We start from the raw sequence: 17,462 nt of genomic DNA on the forward strand, positions 1-17,462 counted from the left end.
GCATTTGTCATTTATTGTGACAACATGAGTAGCATACAGCTGGCTAGTAACCCAGTATACCATGCTAGAACGAAGTACATTGAGGTGCACTATTGCTTTGTGAGAGAGAAGGTTCTAGTAGTAGGTGATGTAGATCTAGTATATGTCAGCATAGAGGATCAGGTGGCTGACATCTTTACGATGACATTGGGCGCAGAGAAGCTTTGTAAGAGAGAAGGTTCTAGCAGGTGATGTAGATTTGGTATCTATTAGCAGCACAGAGGATCGGGTGGCTGACATCTTCACATTGAGGTGCACTATTGCTTTGTAAGAGAGAAGGTTCCAACAGGTGATGTGGATTTGGTATATGTTAGCACATAGGATCAGGTGGTTGACATCTTCACGAAGGCATTGGGCACAGAGAAGTTCCACAGGTTTATGAGCTTACTTGGAGTGTAGTGCGTGGAGTTGAGCTTGAGGGGGACTGTTGAGATATTGAGCTCAACTAGTGCGTATACATTTTTGACCCACCTAGGGGAGTGTTGAGATATTGAGCTTGAGGGGGGGAGTGTTAAGATATTGAGCTCAACTAGTGTGCAAACATTTTTGATCCACCTGGGTGATAGCTTCCGTAACTATGCCACTGACATGGTTGGTGAGATTATGGTTGATATGCTGTCGTTGGATGATAGGCTCTGTGATGACAGCCACTTTGGAGTAGTAGAGTTATGGCATAGTTATAGCACCATATCATATAGTCCGGTTCACACTATAGAGAGCGACCATTGTATGTTGTTATAGGAGAGTACTTTCCCTTTATGTATATACTCTTATCTTTTAGTTATATGGTTGTAAAGAAGAGAAGAAGATAGAAAAAAATTCAGCCATCCATCTCTCTCTCTTGTGTCTTGCACTCTTTTGTGTGTGTGTGTGTTTGCTAGCAAGGAACTCAAGCTCTCTCTCTCTCTCTCTCTCTCCCCCGCATTCTTTTTAGTTCACACCTAAGTAGGTGTTCACACACACATACATATGGATAAGGCTACACACAGAAGATGGACATAGACATGAAGCTCTGAAATGCCCAACAAACCCCCCTTCAAGTGACGGAGGTGACACCCAATACACAAAGGAAGTAACTGCCTTTAAAGGAGTGATCTAGCCATGCGCACCTCCTATGCTATGCTAATCCTCCAATCATCAAGTGACCGGAGCTTCACGACCAGCTCTTCGTCACCCCCCCATTTGCTCCTAATAGGGATGATAGATAAGGAGCCTTACACAAGACCATAAAAACACAAACATTGACACATACACTGAACATTTATTACAACTCATTTTTGGGGGACTATTGGGGTAGAGTACCCACACACATAAATAGAGAGAGGACTTAGAAAGTATAGTCAAAAGTTTTTCTCATCATGAAGGGAGACATTTTGGAACCAAATAGTTGCAGCAGCACAGCAGGGATTTCTTCTTCGTTGTTGTGTTTGGATGGCTCTGGAATGTCTTCTTCAGGTGAAAAGATTTACATGGTGTTGCTCTTGCTCCTTCTCTTTCTTCTTGAAGCAATTCGCTTCTTCATGGCCCACACCCCCTTGCAGTATTTGCATTGAATTTTCTTGCCACTTTTCTAGTTGTTGGACCTGGCGAAGACTTTATCGTGATCATAGTTGTTGCTTATTTGTTTTTCTTCTTTATTTATCATATCCTTCTCAAGGAGTACATCCATTAAGCCTTCAAAGATTGTAGCTACCAAGTGAAGGGCTTCCAAAGTGCGCTCAAATTGAGTGATCCCATGCATACTCTTAATAGGTACAACCACTTTATCTTCATCTTCAGGCTCACATTTAAGACTAGCAAGGTGCTTGACTACTATTAACTCGAGCTGAAGATCATAAAATTTGAGCTTCAAAAAAACTTTGGAATGATTGATTATATTACCGAAGATGCTCTCCAATTTGCCCAGTTTTGCTTGGCTGTGGACTTGAAGTCAACGTGATGAACCGAAGAATCCGTGATGCTGAGCCCTCTCATTTTGTTTTGCTACCATAGCTTGTGCTTTTCAAGTTCAGTGCTCTCTAGGATTCTCAACGGCTCCAGACACTATTCCCCATATGCACTATTCCCCATATGCGCTCATGCATAAGGAGAACAACGAACGGGGTGCTAGCAGACATTGGTAGGGCAATTATACTTTCACTTTTGCTACACGTGTAACTATTGCTTGTATATAGGTGAAGATTTTATTATTGACATGAAGCAAAGAGGGCTACATGCAAGTAGCCCGCACATGTAACTCGTGGGAGGACTAATGGGACCACACAGAGGAATGACGAAGAGGAGGTGCAATAGAACGTGAAGATGAGGTGAAGAAGACATCCAAGGTTGGGAGGAGAAACTGGCGCAAAATGCAAAGTCGACAGGGAACCCTTTGAAGGTGGACCTCCGCCCAAGGAGCGAGCAACTCAGCCCGCCCCACCAGTCTGCCCAGCTGAGCAGGTGGCTCAACCCAGCCTAACCGGCGGGGCTATCATGAGCTCTGCCACCCTCGACGGTGAATCAATGAAGCAACAAGTAGAGACGACGCTTGCGGGTAGCCCTGTGAAAGACACGGATGCGCAGAGCAGAGAGTGTGGCGAATGAAGGTGGCTTTGATACCAATTGTAGACTATATAGTGAGCTTTTGTAGAGAGAGAGAGAGAGTGTGTGTTTCACAACCAAGTGAAACTTCACAAAGTACAATTCTTTTGTAGGCTTGGGAGTAGCCTTATCTTTTGACACATAGACATGACACATGTTACACATACTAATACTAATGACATATGTTACACATACTAATGACATGTGGGACACTTATCCTATCCATAGATAAGGGGGTGTGCACACCTAAGTAGGTGTTCACACACATTCGTATGAATAAGTTTACACACATAGGATGGTTACACATAGAAGATGGACATAGACGTGAAGCTTCGAAATACCTAACAATTGAAAGGAGTGCGTCACGAAGAAGTTTTCAATTATATTTTGTAAAAGTCCTTATGTGGGGAGACTGGTGATACCATTCCCTGGTGTTTGTTGTATATGATGTGTATGGACTTCTACCAAGGGGATATATAATTATAATACTACAGTTATCCCTGGTGTTTGTTGTATATGATGTGTATGGACTTCTACCATTCCCTGGTGTTTGTTGTATATGATGTGTATGGACTTCTACCATTCCCTGGTGTTTGTTGTATATGATGTGTATGGACTTCTACCAAGGGGATATATAATTATAATACTACAATTATCCCTCAAAAAATAGAAATCCAAAAGTCAAAGGCAGTGCAATTCCACATATTATGGCGTGTCGCTTATAAATTAAAGAAATAGAATGTAAAGGGAAAATAAAATAAAATAAGTTGGAAAGTAAATTTTTTTTGTTGTGTTGCTTAAAAAATAAATTGAAAAATGTGAAGGGAGGGGCAATATTGCTTTTTAAAGCGAAATTGATGGTTGGAAATATCTTGTCCTAATGCAGGTGCATTGATTTGTAAACATCACGTCCCTTTAGTATAACAAACATATCCACAACCCATTGCACGGGAGCATGCAAGGCTATAAGTGCCGCGATCACTTGCCCATTTGGGGCAATTCATGCTTATGATGATAGGATGAAGATCCTAAAGAGTATGATTAAGATCCAAATGATCCATCATGCCCATTATATGTGTGTGCCATATGCACTTCAGAGTAACGATTCAATGAGATCTCTAAGATCCCACCCAAAAACTGCCTCCCATGATATATTGCTAAGCTAAAGCATTGGACAACAAAGTGCAAATACATTCGAAAGATATAACTCCTAAAGTTGTTTGATTGAAGCGAAGATATAATGTGGATAAAGAAATTGATGGCTCCATATATGCTCCTCTCCAACGAGTAAGCATCGATTTATACACAACTTGAATTTGTTTGTCTTATTGTTTTTTTTGGAACAAGGAAGATTGTTTTGGACACAAGAGGAGAATCACACCACCCATTGCATGGAGCATGGGCATTCATGTGCTCATGATGAATTTGGAGATGCCACAGCCCATACCTATGCCCATGCCCATGATGATAATTTCACAATACATTTGCATTAGGATTATGATCATGATCAAAGGATCCTAACAACTATTTTATGTAGGTTTTGGTGTAAGCCCTAAAACGCATTTCAAAGGAAGCAAGTCCTACTAGCTCCTCTCTCTGTCTGACCTTTGTGTTTTTGTGTGTGTGTGTGGGGAAACCCTAGCCTGCCAAGATGAAGACGATTCTGGCTTCTCAGACCATGGACATCCCGGAGGGGGTGAAGGTGGAGATAAAAGCGAAGCAGATCCGCGTGACAGGGCCTCGCGGGCAGCTCACCCGCAACTTCAAGCACCTTAACCTGGATCTGCAGATGATTGAGGGCGGGAAGAAGCTCAAGGTGGAGGCCTGGTTCGGTTCCCGCAAGACCATGGCCGCCATCAGAACTGCCCTCAGCCATGTCCAGAACCTCATCACTGGCGTCACCAAGGGCTACCGCTACAAAATGCGCTTCGTCTATGCTCATTTCCCCATCAATGCCAGCATCTCTGCTTCGAAGAACAATATCGAAATCCGTAACTTTCTTGGCGAGAAGCGGGTATTTTCTGCATCCATTTCCTTGTTTTACATTAACGTTTAAGCGATGGGATGGGGCGAAAGACTGATGGATGAGTAAAATTGTCTGGCAAGGCAATAACGTTGATAGAATGGCGAGTTTCCCAGTAATGGCTTTTCTCGAGATTATGAGATGTATGGGCAGGGTGCCTTATTATTGAGTTTTGGGGGCAAGGTAGGGTGGAGCGGGCTCGATGGCTGATGGTAACGCCTTTGGGAGGAAAGTGCAGTTAGTGCCTATGTGTGGAGGTGGTCAAAGGAATGGAAAACTCTCTAAAAATGTGATTATGGGTGGAAATAGATTATCATGCAAGGAATGGCAGCCTCCCCTGCATTTTATTGGAATGGTGAAGCAGAGCCCATCCTGCCTTAAGAAATGGACTGGAGTTTCATACCTAGTGTTTTTATGCATACAATAACCAGAAGTATCCATAATTCTTTGCTCATGTGTATGTTGGCCCTGAAACTCCCATGCTTCTGTCAAAATACGCAGCGGAGATGATAACCAAATCTGAGACCACAAGAGCAAGTAGAGTGCAGAAAATAGACAGCCCAAGAGAAGGAGAGAGATAGGCGTGTAACTATTCTCTATACACAAGATCCTGCAATGAAAAGATGATTCAAAGAAGTGGGAGGCCATGGGGCCATTTTATTTAAATGGCCCATGAGTGCAGTCGGCCTGTAGAAGAGCAGCCGACAGCATGCTGAAGTCACCCGACCAGCATTTACTCCAGTCGGCCAGCATGCACACACGTGTGAGGTCGGCTTACTCTAGTCGGCCAGCAGCCAGTAGTCGGCCAGCATCTGGACCATCCTGCCAGCACAAGGCAGGGGCGGGCACACCCACAACAGAGGCCTTGGTGTTTGATAAAGACAGGAGATGACTTCTAACACCCCCTCTCATCTCCTGGCTGGGAAATCAACCCTAGGGAGCTGGAGTGCCGCCTGAGCGTAGTGTGAGGTAGAGACTTCGTGAAGAGGTCCGTCGCATTGTCCTCCGTCGAACATTAAAGTAGCAAGATGTCACTAGCCAAGATCTTCTCATGTACAAAGTGATATTGTATCTCTACGTGCTTGGTCCTGGCATGGAAGACTGGGTTCCGAGCAATAGCTATACAACTCTGGTTATCACACTGGATGACTGTGGGCTCCTTTTGTGGAAACCCAATCTTGCCTAGCAGCCTCCGCAGCCACACAACTTCGCAAGCACCACCACAGGCAGTCCGGTACTCTGCCTCTGTCGAAGATAGAGCAATAGTTGGTTGCCTCTTACTGCACCAAGAAACTGCTCCTGAGTCGAGGGTAAAACTGTAACCTGAAGTAGATCTCGTGTCTGGATCTCCTCCCCAATCTGAATCACTCCAACCTTGGAGTCTGGCATCCCCTCCTGTGTGTAAGAGTCCTAGATCCTTCCTACTCTGCAGATACCATAAGATCCGCAATCTTGCGTCCCAATGAGACTTCAATGGCGTCTGCATAAAAGAGCTCAACAGCCCTAGGGAGAAGCTCAAGTCCAATATGATATATAGCAACCAGATCAATGAACCAACCAACTTTCGATACTGCGACGCATCAACTGGCTCACAAGGATCATTAAGAGTTAACTTTGTATTTGGGTCCATTGGCGAAGTAATAGGCTTGCAGTTCTCCATCCCAAAGGCCTCAAGCAACTCATGAACATACCGTTGCTGAGAGACAAAAAACCCCCTTTGGATTTGCCAGATCTTCAATCCCAAAAAGAAGTGGAGTAAGCCTAGGTCGGTCATCTCAAACTCCTTTGACAAGGCAACCTTCGTCACGCCAATGTGCTCCACATGACCGCCGGTGAAAATGAGATCATCCACATAAAGGATGATAATCGTAACCATGCTGCGTTCCCGAAAGAGATACAGGTTGGGATCTACAACTGATCTCTGAAAACCAGTCCGAACAAAGAAGGAATCAATCTTCTAATTCCAAGCCCTGGGAGCCTGCTGAAGACCAAGGCACGTAACCTGTAAACCATCCCTTCTGATTTTGGAACAACAAAGCCTGGAGGTTGCTCTTACACCTCCTCCTGCAGGTCACCATTAAGAAACACAAATTTTACATCCATCTGATACACTGGCCACCTCTGAGAAGAAGCAAGGGCAAGAACGGTCTGAATCGTGGTCATCCGTGTTGTCGGTGCAAACGTATCCTCGTAGTCAATGCCTGGCCGCTGAGCATAACCTTTAGCCACAAGGCTGGCTTTGTGTTTGTCCACCGACCCACTTGACGCATATTTGGTCTTAAAGGCCCATTTGACACCAATGACTGACTGTTTCGACGGCCTCGGTACCAACTCCCATGTTTTGTTCTTCTCGATGGCATCAAGTTTCACCTGCATGGCTTTCCTCCAAGTATCCTGTGAAAGGGCTTCCTTAACGGAAGTGGGCTCCTTGTCCCGCATAATATGAGACATCAAAGCACAATTTACTTGAAGAAGCTCTGCTGTATTGCTTTTTTCATGGACTCTATGCGATCTTCGAGGGCCGTCGTCTGTGGTCCACTTGGAGGGTAACTCCGTGACACGACTCCCTAAGGGTGTCCAACAACCACCTGGGTACTTGAACAGATCGTGGAGCCTCTTGCCGTTGCGGGGGCTCTACTCCAGTTGCGGGCTCAACCTCCTGTACTGACTGAGGTTGATCATTGGAACAATGGTCTAGGAATCATCATCAGACCCTTCTAGATCTCCAAGAAGTGGCGGCTCCTTGACAGTGGATACTGGAACATGCTCATCAAAAACCACATCCCGGTTGACAACAATCTCATTCCTATCTGGATCATACAATTTGTATCCCTTGGAAAGAGAATTATACCCAACAAATATAAGCTTGCGGGATTTGGAGTCAAGCTTTCCCCTCTGCTTCTTCGGAATATGTACATACGCATCACTCCCAAAAACACGAAAGTGCGAGACATCAGGTATCCTGCCAAAGTATGCCTCAAACGAAGTCATATTAGGTACTGAAGTCGTTGGAGACCGGTTGAGGGTATGGACAGCCATTGCCACAGCCTCTCCCCAAAGTGGATGAGCAAGATCACGATGCTCCAACATGGTCCTCACCATCTCCACCAAAGTCTTGTTTTTGCGTTCTACAACTCCATTCTCTGAAGGCGATCCTGTATTGGCCAGTTCCCTCTTGATGCCACGATCTGCACAAAATCTGAGAAATACATTCGAGGAGAATTCACTCCCTTTGTCAGCCCTGAGAGTCTTTACTTGCAATCCAGACTCTTTTTCCACCATCACGTGCCAATCCTCGAACCGTGCAAAAGCTTGGTCCTTCTGTGAAAGAAAGTAGACCCATGTAAATCTGGTACAGTCATCAACAAGCAGCATGAAATAGAGAGATCCTCCCAATGATGGTGTTTGTTGAGGTCCACACAAGTCAGTGTGAATCAACTCCAATGGTTTTGAAGCCCGCCTGGAAGCCTGCTTCGGAAAGGATTCCCTATGCTGCTTACCACGTATGCAAGAACTGCAACGTCCTTGCTTGCTGCCAACATCTGTGTCATGTGCACAGTGTGTATCTACCGTGTGCTACACGCATGCAAGACTAGTTTCGAGGCTTGGGGAAGCTTGGAACTAGGTAGGCTGATTGACGAGTTGAGTTAGGGAAATACTAACGGGCGGGCACCCAAGTATGGACGGGCGGGCGGCCAAGTGTGGACGCCCGATGACCGGCCAAGAGCCTATAAAAGGGTGGCCAAGATTAGTTATTGTATTATAGAGAGTCTCGCGAGTTTGTGAGAGCTCTATGGTCTTGGAGCTTGGATCTAGTGCAGACGTGCACCTGCTTTATGCAGCCGAGGCCGGCAGCAATCTCGAGGCCCACGAGGGCAGCTTCGTGGCGGTATGGGAGGTTGCGAGGAGGAGATTGGTCGGTACGTCATCCTAGTTAGCTCAGCTCGTGGCTCGGTGGGGACAGCCAAGACTGTGGGCTCGCCCACGGCTGTCATGGTTGGGAGGTGAGTCAGGCCTGCATCCCCTTGTTTGTTTGTTTGTTTGTTTGCAGGATTCGAGTTTCGAACCAAGATCGATCACGAGGGGATCCGTGGGGATTTGACAGTTGTATCAGAGCATACCTCGTGAATGAGCAAGTCGGTAGGTAGAGAAGATGAGGTCGAAGAACGGTATGTGTTAAAAAGCTTGCTGTTTTTCTGTGCATATTGCAGATTTCAGAATAGTATGTGTTTTTTCTTCATCAAAGACACCCATGTTGATGGGAGGTGGTAGTCTAAGTAGGGTTGATTGCTTTGCAAAGAAGAGGTATGTTTGTGTGTGCAGTCATACGCATGAACTGCAGGGAGAGAAACAGAAAAAAAAAACGCATGTTTGCTTTTCGTTGTTTTTTGGCGAACGAGAGAGAGAGAGAGAGGTCGTCGCCGGCTCCGGTGCACGTATACAGGCGCTGGTGCGCAGGCTGGCAAGTGCAGTCGGCCAAGTATGCGCATGCGCACACGAACGCGTGCAAGACCGGTGCTCAGGCGACACGTAGTTAGGCGGCTAGTTCAGCGCAGCGTAGCGCAGGCAAACGGCCATGCCTAGGTGCAGGCGGCCACACTTGTGCGCAAGTGTGCAGACAGGCAGACAGGCAGACAGGCGCAGGCAGGTAGCCACGGTCATCTGCGTGAAGGCAGCGCCGACAGGACACGTAGGCGTCGGCGGCAGGCGACGTCAGCAACAGCTGGCGGTGGCAACTCCAACCGGGAGCTAATCCAGGCGCCGGCAGTTCACCGACGGGCTAATCCAGGAGGGAAGCGAAAAAAAAAACACAAGGAAAGCATTCGGTTTTTTTTAGTGCTTTCGTTTTTTTTGGGAGTTTAATTTTTTTTAAAAAAAGGTTTAAAAGTCCTCTTCTCTCCAAGGTTTAAAAGTCCTCTTCTCTCCAAGGTTTCAAGGTGTTTATTTAAAAAAAAAAGACTTTAGAATATATATATCCATATATATATATATATATATATATATATATATATATAGCTTTTGGAGATTTTTGGCTTTTGGGAAATCTTTATAAACCCCCTCAAGTGGGCTTCTTGCCACACATCACTCAAGTTCTTAAGTTTTCAAGCTCTCAAGCTCTCAAGTTCGCTCGCACTTTCATTGTGCAAAGATTGAATTTTCTCTCCACGTACCCTCTTCACGATGTCGATCCAAGAATCAGAGTTGGAGCCCCTCGTGGAATGCGAAGGTTTGCCGGCTATGGAAGGTACCGATGCCGATCTTTTTGACGATTTTGTGTCAAAATCAGATTTCCAAGAGTTCAAAGTAGCTCTCGAAGCTTCTTCGACGGAACGTCAGGCACAAATCGTAGCTCAGATGCAAGCTTTGCAGAACTCCATCGCTCTATTGACCACTACCCTCTCTACTTTCTCGGGTATGGATACCTTGGCTTCAGCTTTAGGTCCCAATATTACTCCGGAACCGTTCGGGGACGAGCAAAAGCAACGAACCAAGGAGATCGTGGACACGTGGCTACATAAGTGGCAAGTTCACTTTGAGTTTCATCCATATGATGATGGAAAGAAGATCCAATTAGCAGAAGGTTTCCTGTCCGGCAAAGCTTTGCTTTGGTGGAAGGAACTTAATCCTAAGCCAACGACTTGGGCACAATTTGAAGATATCTTCAAGAAAGAATTCCTCAAGAAAGAGGATGACTATGATGTTGTTGTCCGGTTTTCAGCTTTGACAATGACCTCGCGGCACCTCACTTATGAGGTCTACCTCCAGAAGTTTCGTGACTTGCAGATGAAAGCTACAAAAATGGATCCCACTACTCTTTTGGGGTTTTTCGTAGCTGGTTTACCAGACTCGTACCGATTACATGTTAAAAATAACAAATGTAAAACATTGGACGAGGCCATTCATTTAGCTCGTATCTATGATGATACGATGGTCTCTTCCAAGTCGAAACCCGTTACTAAGCAGGGGAACAAGCATAAAAGAAAGTTCTTCGCACCTATGGCTAACACGACTGAAGGCAAGTCTTCGGATCAACCTTCGAAGAATTCAAGTTCGACACCAGCGAAGAAGAAACGACTCCTTCGGGCTTTAAAGCTCAAGAAGGAAGGACGTTGTTTTATCTGCGAAGAAAAAGGACACATGTGTAACGAGTGCCCAAAGCAAAAGGGTACCAAGTCAAACGCAGGACCCAAGCCAAAGGCAGCTAATCAGTTGTCTTTGACAGGTACGTCAATTACTGTACTTTCTCGCCCTAGTACTTGTTCTGATTGTCTGTTCAATTTTCAGATATTTGGCTTGCATGATCTTCTCCGAGTTTATGGAGAAGTGAATGGCCATAAGATTCACATTCTTTTAGACCCTGGCAGTTCGCATAATTTTGTTAACTACAAACTTGTGCAGAAATTGAGTCTTGATACAACACTGAGCGACCATACCTATGAGGTACACCTACCTGTGGGAAGGCAAGTTTGGGATCGCAAGGTGGAGATGCTTCCAATCCAGATTCAGGACTACAAAGACACTCTGGAATGCTATGTTATGCATCTGGAAAATGTTCACGAAGATAGATTTACGTACTGGCTATCACCAGATGCGTATTCATGAAAGACATGTCGAAAGAACTGCCTTTCGGACTAGCTATGGCCATTACGAGTTTCTTGTATTACCTTTTGGATTAACCAATGCTCCAGCCACTTTCCAGCAAATGATGAACGATCTTTTTCGTGAACATTTGGAGAAATTTGTGGTGGTGCTCTCAGCTCACACTACCGATGACCGACTTATTGAAAGGTCGTGGACGTAAGTCAAATCAGCCTATCACTTGGAATAACGATTTGGATATGGTCTTCAGACTTTTGAAAGATAAAGTCAAGGAAGCACTTATCTTAGCATTGCCTGATCCTAGTCGGTCTTATGTTCTTGAAACTGATGCCAGTGACTATGCTATCGGGGCTGCTTTATTTCAAGATGGTAGACCGGTTGCTTTTGAAAGTAAAAAGCTAGACGACACTCAATCTCGTTGGCCAATCCTTGAGAAGGAGCTTTATGCTGTGATTCATGCTCTCAAGGTTTGGAGACATTATTTATATGGCTCTAAGTTTGTGGTATTGACTGATTATCAGTCAATCAAGTATGTGTGTGATGCGGATGATTTGAGAGGAAGGAAAGCTCGTTGGGTAGAGTTAATGCAAGATTTTGATTTTGAGATCCGTTATCGGAAAGATTCCATGAATAGTATTGCAGATGCGCTTAGTCGGATTAGAGAGGTGAATACTTTGTCGTTCACCGAGATTTCTACTGACTTATTTCAGTCATTGAGAGGGCTTTGCAGGACTGATAGTTATTTTGGTCCATTTTGGCAGAAGATCCAGGACGGAAGCTCATTGATTGACCAAGACTCGATGACTGAGCAGTCTACTTTTCAGGCTGCAGGAGGCCAGTGGATGATTCGGAATGGTTTGCTATTCCGTAATGACAAAATTTGTGTACCATAGATCTTGGACATTAGGTCCAAGATTCTTAAGGAGTGTCATGACGCCCCTTCTATTGGACACCCTAGGGTACACAGGACACTATCATTAGTGAAACACACTTTTTATTGGCCGAAGATGAAAGGGTATGTAGAAGATTATGTTCTCAAGTGTCAAATTTGTCAGGCAAATAAAGCTGAACGTTTTAGACAGGCTGGGTTGTTGCATCCTTTGCAAATCCCAGGTAATAAATGGGAAAGTATTTCCATGGATTTTATTACCGGATTGCCAAGAACACATCAAGGCCACGATTCTATTTGGGTTGTGGTAGATTGCTTGACAAAAATGGCTAGATTTTTACCGACCCGGAAGACTATTACAGTTACGCAATTAGCTCGGCAGTTTATCGAGCAATTGTTTAGACTGTACGGGTTACCGCATGACATAGTCACTGATAGGGACTCTAAGTTTACGAGTGATTTTTGGAAACTTGTTTTTGAGAAGTTGGAAACAACTTTGAATTTGAGTTCCTCTGATCATCCTCAATCTGATGGCCAGACTGAAAGAGTGAATCAGATTTTGGAGGATATGCTTCGAGCATATGTATCCAAAAGACAGAGTTCATGGGAGGATTATCTTCCTATGTTAGAATTTGCTTATAACAGTACTAAGCATACGAGTACAGGGTTTAGTCCTTTCATGCTTATGTATGGTTTTCAACCAAGATCACCTGTTACAGTAGGATTCTCAAGACTTCAGCATGATGCAGCACGTAATTTTTTGCAAGATATGCAGGAAATGTTACAAGTTACAAAGGAATCTATTAGAAGTGCTCAAGACCGAGATAGGTTTTATTCTAATAGACATCGTTCACTAGAGAGTTCTCTGAAGCAACGATGGTGTATTTGCGAGTTCCGAAAGATTCCGAGACTTTACGGACAGGTAGATCTCCGAAATTATCCCCTAGATACTGTGGACCATTTCGTGTTACACGACGGATTGGTTCAGTTGCATATGAATTTGATTTGCCTTCTCATGTGAAAGTTCATCCTGTATTTCATGTCAGTAGACTTAAGGAAGTACTGGGTGGAGCAGATCAGTTAGTTACTCCTCAAGAAATTATAGATGTTGAGGACATGACATTTGTTCCGCACAAACCTGAAAAGATTCTTGGATTTCGTGAACGAAGATTGCGTAATACGCTTATCACGGAATACAAGATCAAGTGGAAGGATCGTGTTGAGGAGGACGCTACATGGGAGACATTGACTACTCTTCAGAGAGATTACCCTGGCTTTTTAGTGAGCTCAAGAGTGAGCTCTTAGAGGAAGGGGAGTATGTCATGTGCACAGTGTGTATCTACCGTGTGCTACACGCATGCAAGACTAGTTTCGAGGCTTGGGGAAGCTTGGAACTAGGCAGGCTGATTGACGAGCTGAGTTAGGAAAATACTAACGGGCGGGCACCCAAGTATGGACGGACGGGCGGCCAAGTGTGGACGCCCGATGACCGGCCAAGAGCCTATAAAAGGGTGGCCAGAGAGCTCTATGGTCTTGGAGCCTGGATCTAGCACCTGCTTTATGCAGTCGAGGCCGGCAGCAATCTTGAGGCCCGCGAGGGCAGCTTCGTGGTGGTATGGGATGTTGCGAGGAGGAGATTGGTTGGTACGTCATCCTAGTTAGCTCAGCTCGTGGCTCGGTGGGGATAGCCAAGACTGTGGGCTCGCCCACGGCTGTCATGGTTGGGAGGTGAGTCAAGCCTGCACCCCCTTGTTGTTTGTTTGTTCGTTTGTTTGCAGGATTCGAGTTTCGAACCAAGATCAATCACGAGGGGATCCGTGGGGATTTGACAATCTTGCAAGCCAACCACCATCTGGTCATGGAAAGCTCGCCGCAGGGCATCCACATTTAAGTGGCTAAAACGAAAGTGCCACAGATCTCCGAACTGAGAACCTGTCAACGAGGAGAGTGCAGAGAGCTTGTAGATACCATTCTCCACACCGCCTTCCCAAACAACCTAGCAGTCTCACGGTCCCGTAGAGCAATTGAATGCTTCTCAAATTTCACCTGAAAGCAAGTCTTGCATACTTCATGCATTGACAGAAGATGAAAACCAAGAGCAGGGACGTAAAGAACACGGGAGGCATGCTTGCCCCCCTTGCTGTCGGGAATAATCTCCATCCGGCCCTCACTGTGTATCGGAATGGTGGAGTTGTCGCCTATGAAAATGCGACCTGAATGCCCTTCCAAGGAAATTCTCTTCATGGGCGATACCTTGTTATAAAGAGAAGCCCAATGCTGCCATATGTCTCTGGCCAGTGTGGCCAGTGTCATATGCTTTACGTGATTGATTACGTGTGGTGTGCAGTTGAGGAAGATAAATGATCGGACCCTGGCGTTGACACGATCCCATATCTGTGCCTGTGCCTCGCGGTCCTTCTTCATTGACAGTAACTCCCCTTCCTCTGCTTCCGGCCGTGGAACCCCGATAACGATGAAATTAGCAAGGTCATATGACTCCAGCATAGACTCCATCATAACCTTCCAGATGCCGTAATTGTTCCCGTCCAACTGACGGTCCACTGGGAATGTGGGGAGAGATCTTCACATGCTTCTCAGCCAGCTCTAACAAATCTGCCGTCGCAGGGATGTAACTGAAAAGGGTGGGTGGGTGGGAAAAAAAACTTTAAACCTGCAAGTGGCTGTCCAGCAACTTCCTCTTGCTACTTCTCTTCCCGAACAGTCCCCAACAGTCCACCAATCAGCACCGCAACAATCCCCCTCTTGCTCAGAAAACTCCCAAGATCTTTCAAGAGCCTAGGGCTCTGATACCATGTCAAAATACGCAGCGGAGATGATAACCAAATCTGAGACCACAAGAGCAAGGAGAGTGCAGAAAATAGACAGCACAAGAGAAGGAGAGAGATAGGCGTGTAACTCTTCTCTATACACAAGATCCCGCAGTAAATGGCCCCATGAGTGCAGTCGGCCTGTAGAAGAGCAGCCGACAGCATGCTGAAGTCACCCGACCAGCATTTACTCCAGTCGGCCAGCATGCACACACGTGTGAGGTTGCCCTGCTCCAGTCGGCCAGCAGCCACTAGTCGGCCAGTATCTGGACCATCCTGCCAGCACAAGGCAGCCTCCCACACCATGGAAAAAATGGGAAAAAATACGGGGAGTGAGGATAAATGAGAGAACACCTACAAAGGGCAGGCACACCCACAACAGAGGCCTTGGTGTCTGATAAAGACAGGAGATGACTTCTAACAGGTTCGATTAGATAGTCTGGGAGCCATCATATTCCAGTGGTGTTTAATGAGAACTTTTCAAGGTGATTGTCCTTTGCAGAAGCTGTCTGCGACTGGGTGGGTAGGATCTGATCAGTGCAGGAATAGCCAGTGTCTGTGGACAATGGAATGAAAGATTTCCCTGCAGTGTCTTATGTGGTTGATGGAATGGATGTATTTCTCGCAATATCTTATGGGCGGGAATGGTTTAATCTCCTAGAATGGATCTAGCAAGTGCTATCAAACAGAATTCTGCTGTAAGGAAAACTAACCCATAGTAATCAGCCCTTTCATTACCCCAGAACCTAAATCTCCACTGCTCACACTCACCCTTACATCTGTGAAGACATTACCAAGCAATCTTGACATTTGAGCAACTCTCTCTACTCAGAAGACGTTACTAAGCAATTTTTCCATTTCATAAAACATCACTAGAGCCCTAGCCATTCCATCATATATATGGGTCAATGAGATATTACAAGTTAGTCTCTTCCATTCCTCAAGACATTTCTACTCATTCCCATGGGGTCTATTTGCGGGTGTGTGCCTGTGTGTGTGTGAGGTTAAGGGGAATTTCAGACGATCCTCTTCATTTTGCCCAAGGCCACCTCTGACACGGGGAGGCTGCCTGAAAGTTGTTCCTCTACCAGTGTTGTGCTGGCTGCTCTAGTGCAGGCCTATGGGTTGCGTGTTGCTGTCCTGGCCCCTGGGACATGTACTTTTAAGATGTGAAGGATGGTATGCACTACCTGTAATCTCTATCTTAAATTAGGTGCTTTTACTATTCACTTATTTAAAAGAAACCTACATGTGCTGCTCACAGGTTCGGAAAGTGGATATGCTTGAGGGTGTGACTGTGACCAGAGCTGAGAAGATCAAGGATGAGTTGATCTTGGAGGGCAACGACATTGAGCTTGTCTCTCGGTCTTGTGCTTTAATCAACCAGGTTTGTTTTCACAGTGACGGTTGTAGATGATGTGTTTCAGTAAAGATGCTAGTGTGGCTATACAAAGTATTTTGCTTGTCAGCTAATTAAAGGTTTGGTATTTGGACTATTACAGAAATGCCACGTGAAAAAGAAGGACATCCGGAAGTTTTTGGATGGTATCTATGTCAGTGAGAGGGGAACCATTAATGAGGAATAAAAGCACTTATGGATGGATGACACTCGCAGTTTTGAGACTTATGAAATTTATTTACATTGTAGAGTTTGAACTTGGGCCTGGTAGCCTAGCGGGAACAAGTAGTTTTGTCGTTAAGGAAAATGAGAAGGGTTTGGTTAGAGTTTATAATCAGGCAGTGAAATAGATTGTGACCTAGTGACCTGTAAGCTGTGTAACCTTTGTTTTTCTGTTATGTTCTAATAGTTTATTGCACTTCATATGGATGCTAAGCCTTGAGTTTTAACTTTGCCTTGTTCTGTTTACGTACTTCATATGGATTCCAAGGGGCGATGAACTCCACCTCACCGGCTTGAGTTTTTTTGTGTAGGTGGGTGTACTTTGTTGGTGCTAATACTGCAGCGTTCATGTACAATTTGCACTTATGTTGCACATTATTGCCTGCTGATAGGCAGGTGTCCATGCTATGCAGGTTAAGGATCCTTAATCTATGCCTTACACCGCTGAAGGATTTGTTTGTTCATTACTTCTCGATTTGGGTTTGATTTGGTGTATTGATGCGAAGATGGATGTTATCATGAGTGATCATATATTAAAAAGACGAAACACGTGTCTATACATGAACATGCACCTGTATGGTTTGAAAATGTGAGTGGGGCTGTCATTATTCATAGCAGAGAATCTACACCAGGATGTAAAATCTTTCTGCTTGAATGCATCCTCCAGGTGGAGTCCCTCTTATGTCTCATTTGAAAGTGGTTTAGGCTAACTTGCGCTTGATGAAAAGTGAAATGTGTTGATGTTGGAAGGTTAATTACAGCCTGGTTACCCTTGGTTATGCGGCCAATGGACGGTTATGACTTGTGGTGGGATGACTGCCTAGGTGGAGGCACCCTCTATATTCCCCTGCACAGACTTTATGTAGATTACACTTAGCGTGG

The 17,462-nt window shown here is 45.2% G+C and overlaps 1 protein-coding gene across 1 annotated transcript; it reads left to right on the forward strand.

Moving 5' to 3' along the window:
* Window positions 1-4,162: 4,162 nt before the first annotated feature.
* On the forward strand, window positions 4,163-16,791 carry LOC147609825 (large ribosomal subunit protein uL6-like). Its single transcript, XM_086787113.1, has 3 exons — window positions 4,163-4,633; window positions 16,224-16,346; window positions 16,462-16,791. The coding sequence occupies exons 1-3, from the start codon at window positions 4,271-4,273 to the stop codon at window positions 16,543-16,545; spliced, it is 570 nt and encodes a 189-aa protein (XP_086643239.1). The 5' UTR covers window positions 4,163-4,270; the 3' UTR covers window positions 16,546-16,791.
* Window positions 16,792-17,462: the final 671 nt, after the last annotated feature.

Source organism: Cibotium barometz, chromosome 50, assembly GCF_041138505.1.
Source record: "Cibotium barometz isolate CiBa-2024 chromosome 50, ASM4113850v1, whole genome shotgun sequence".
Lineage (NCBI taxonomy): Eukaryota > Viridiplantae > Streptophyta > Polypodiopsida > Cyatheales > Cibotiaceae > Cibotium > Cibotium barometz.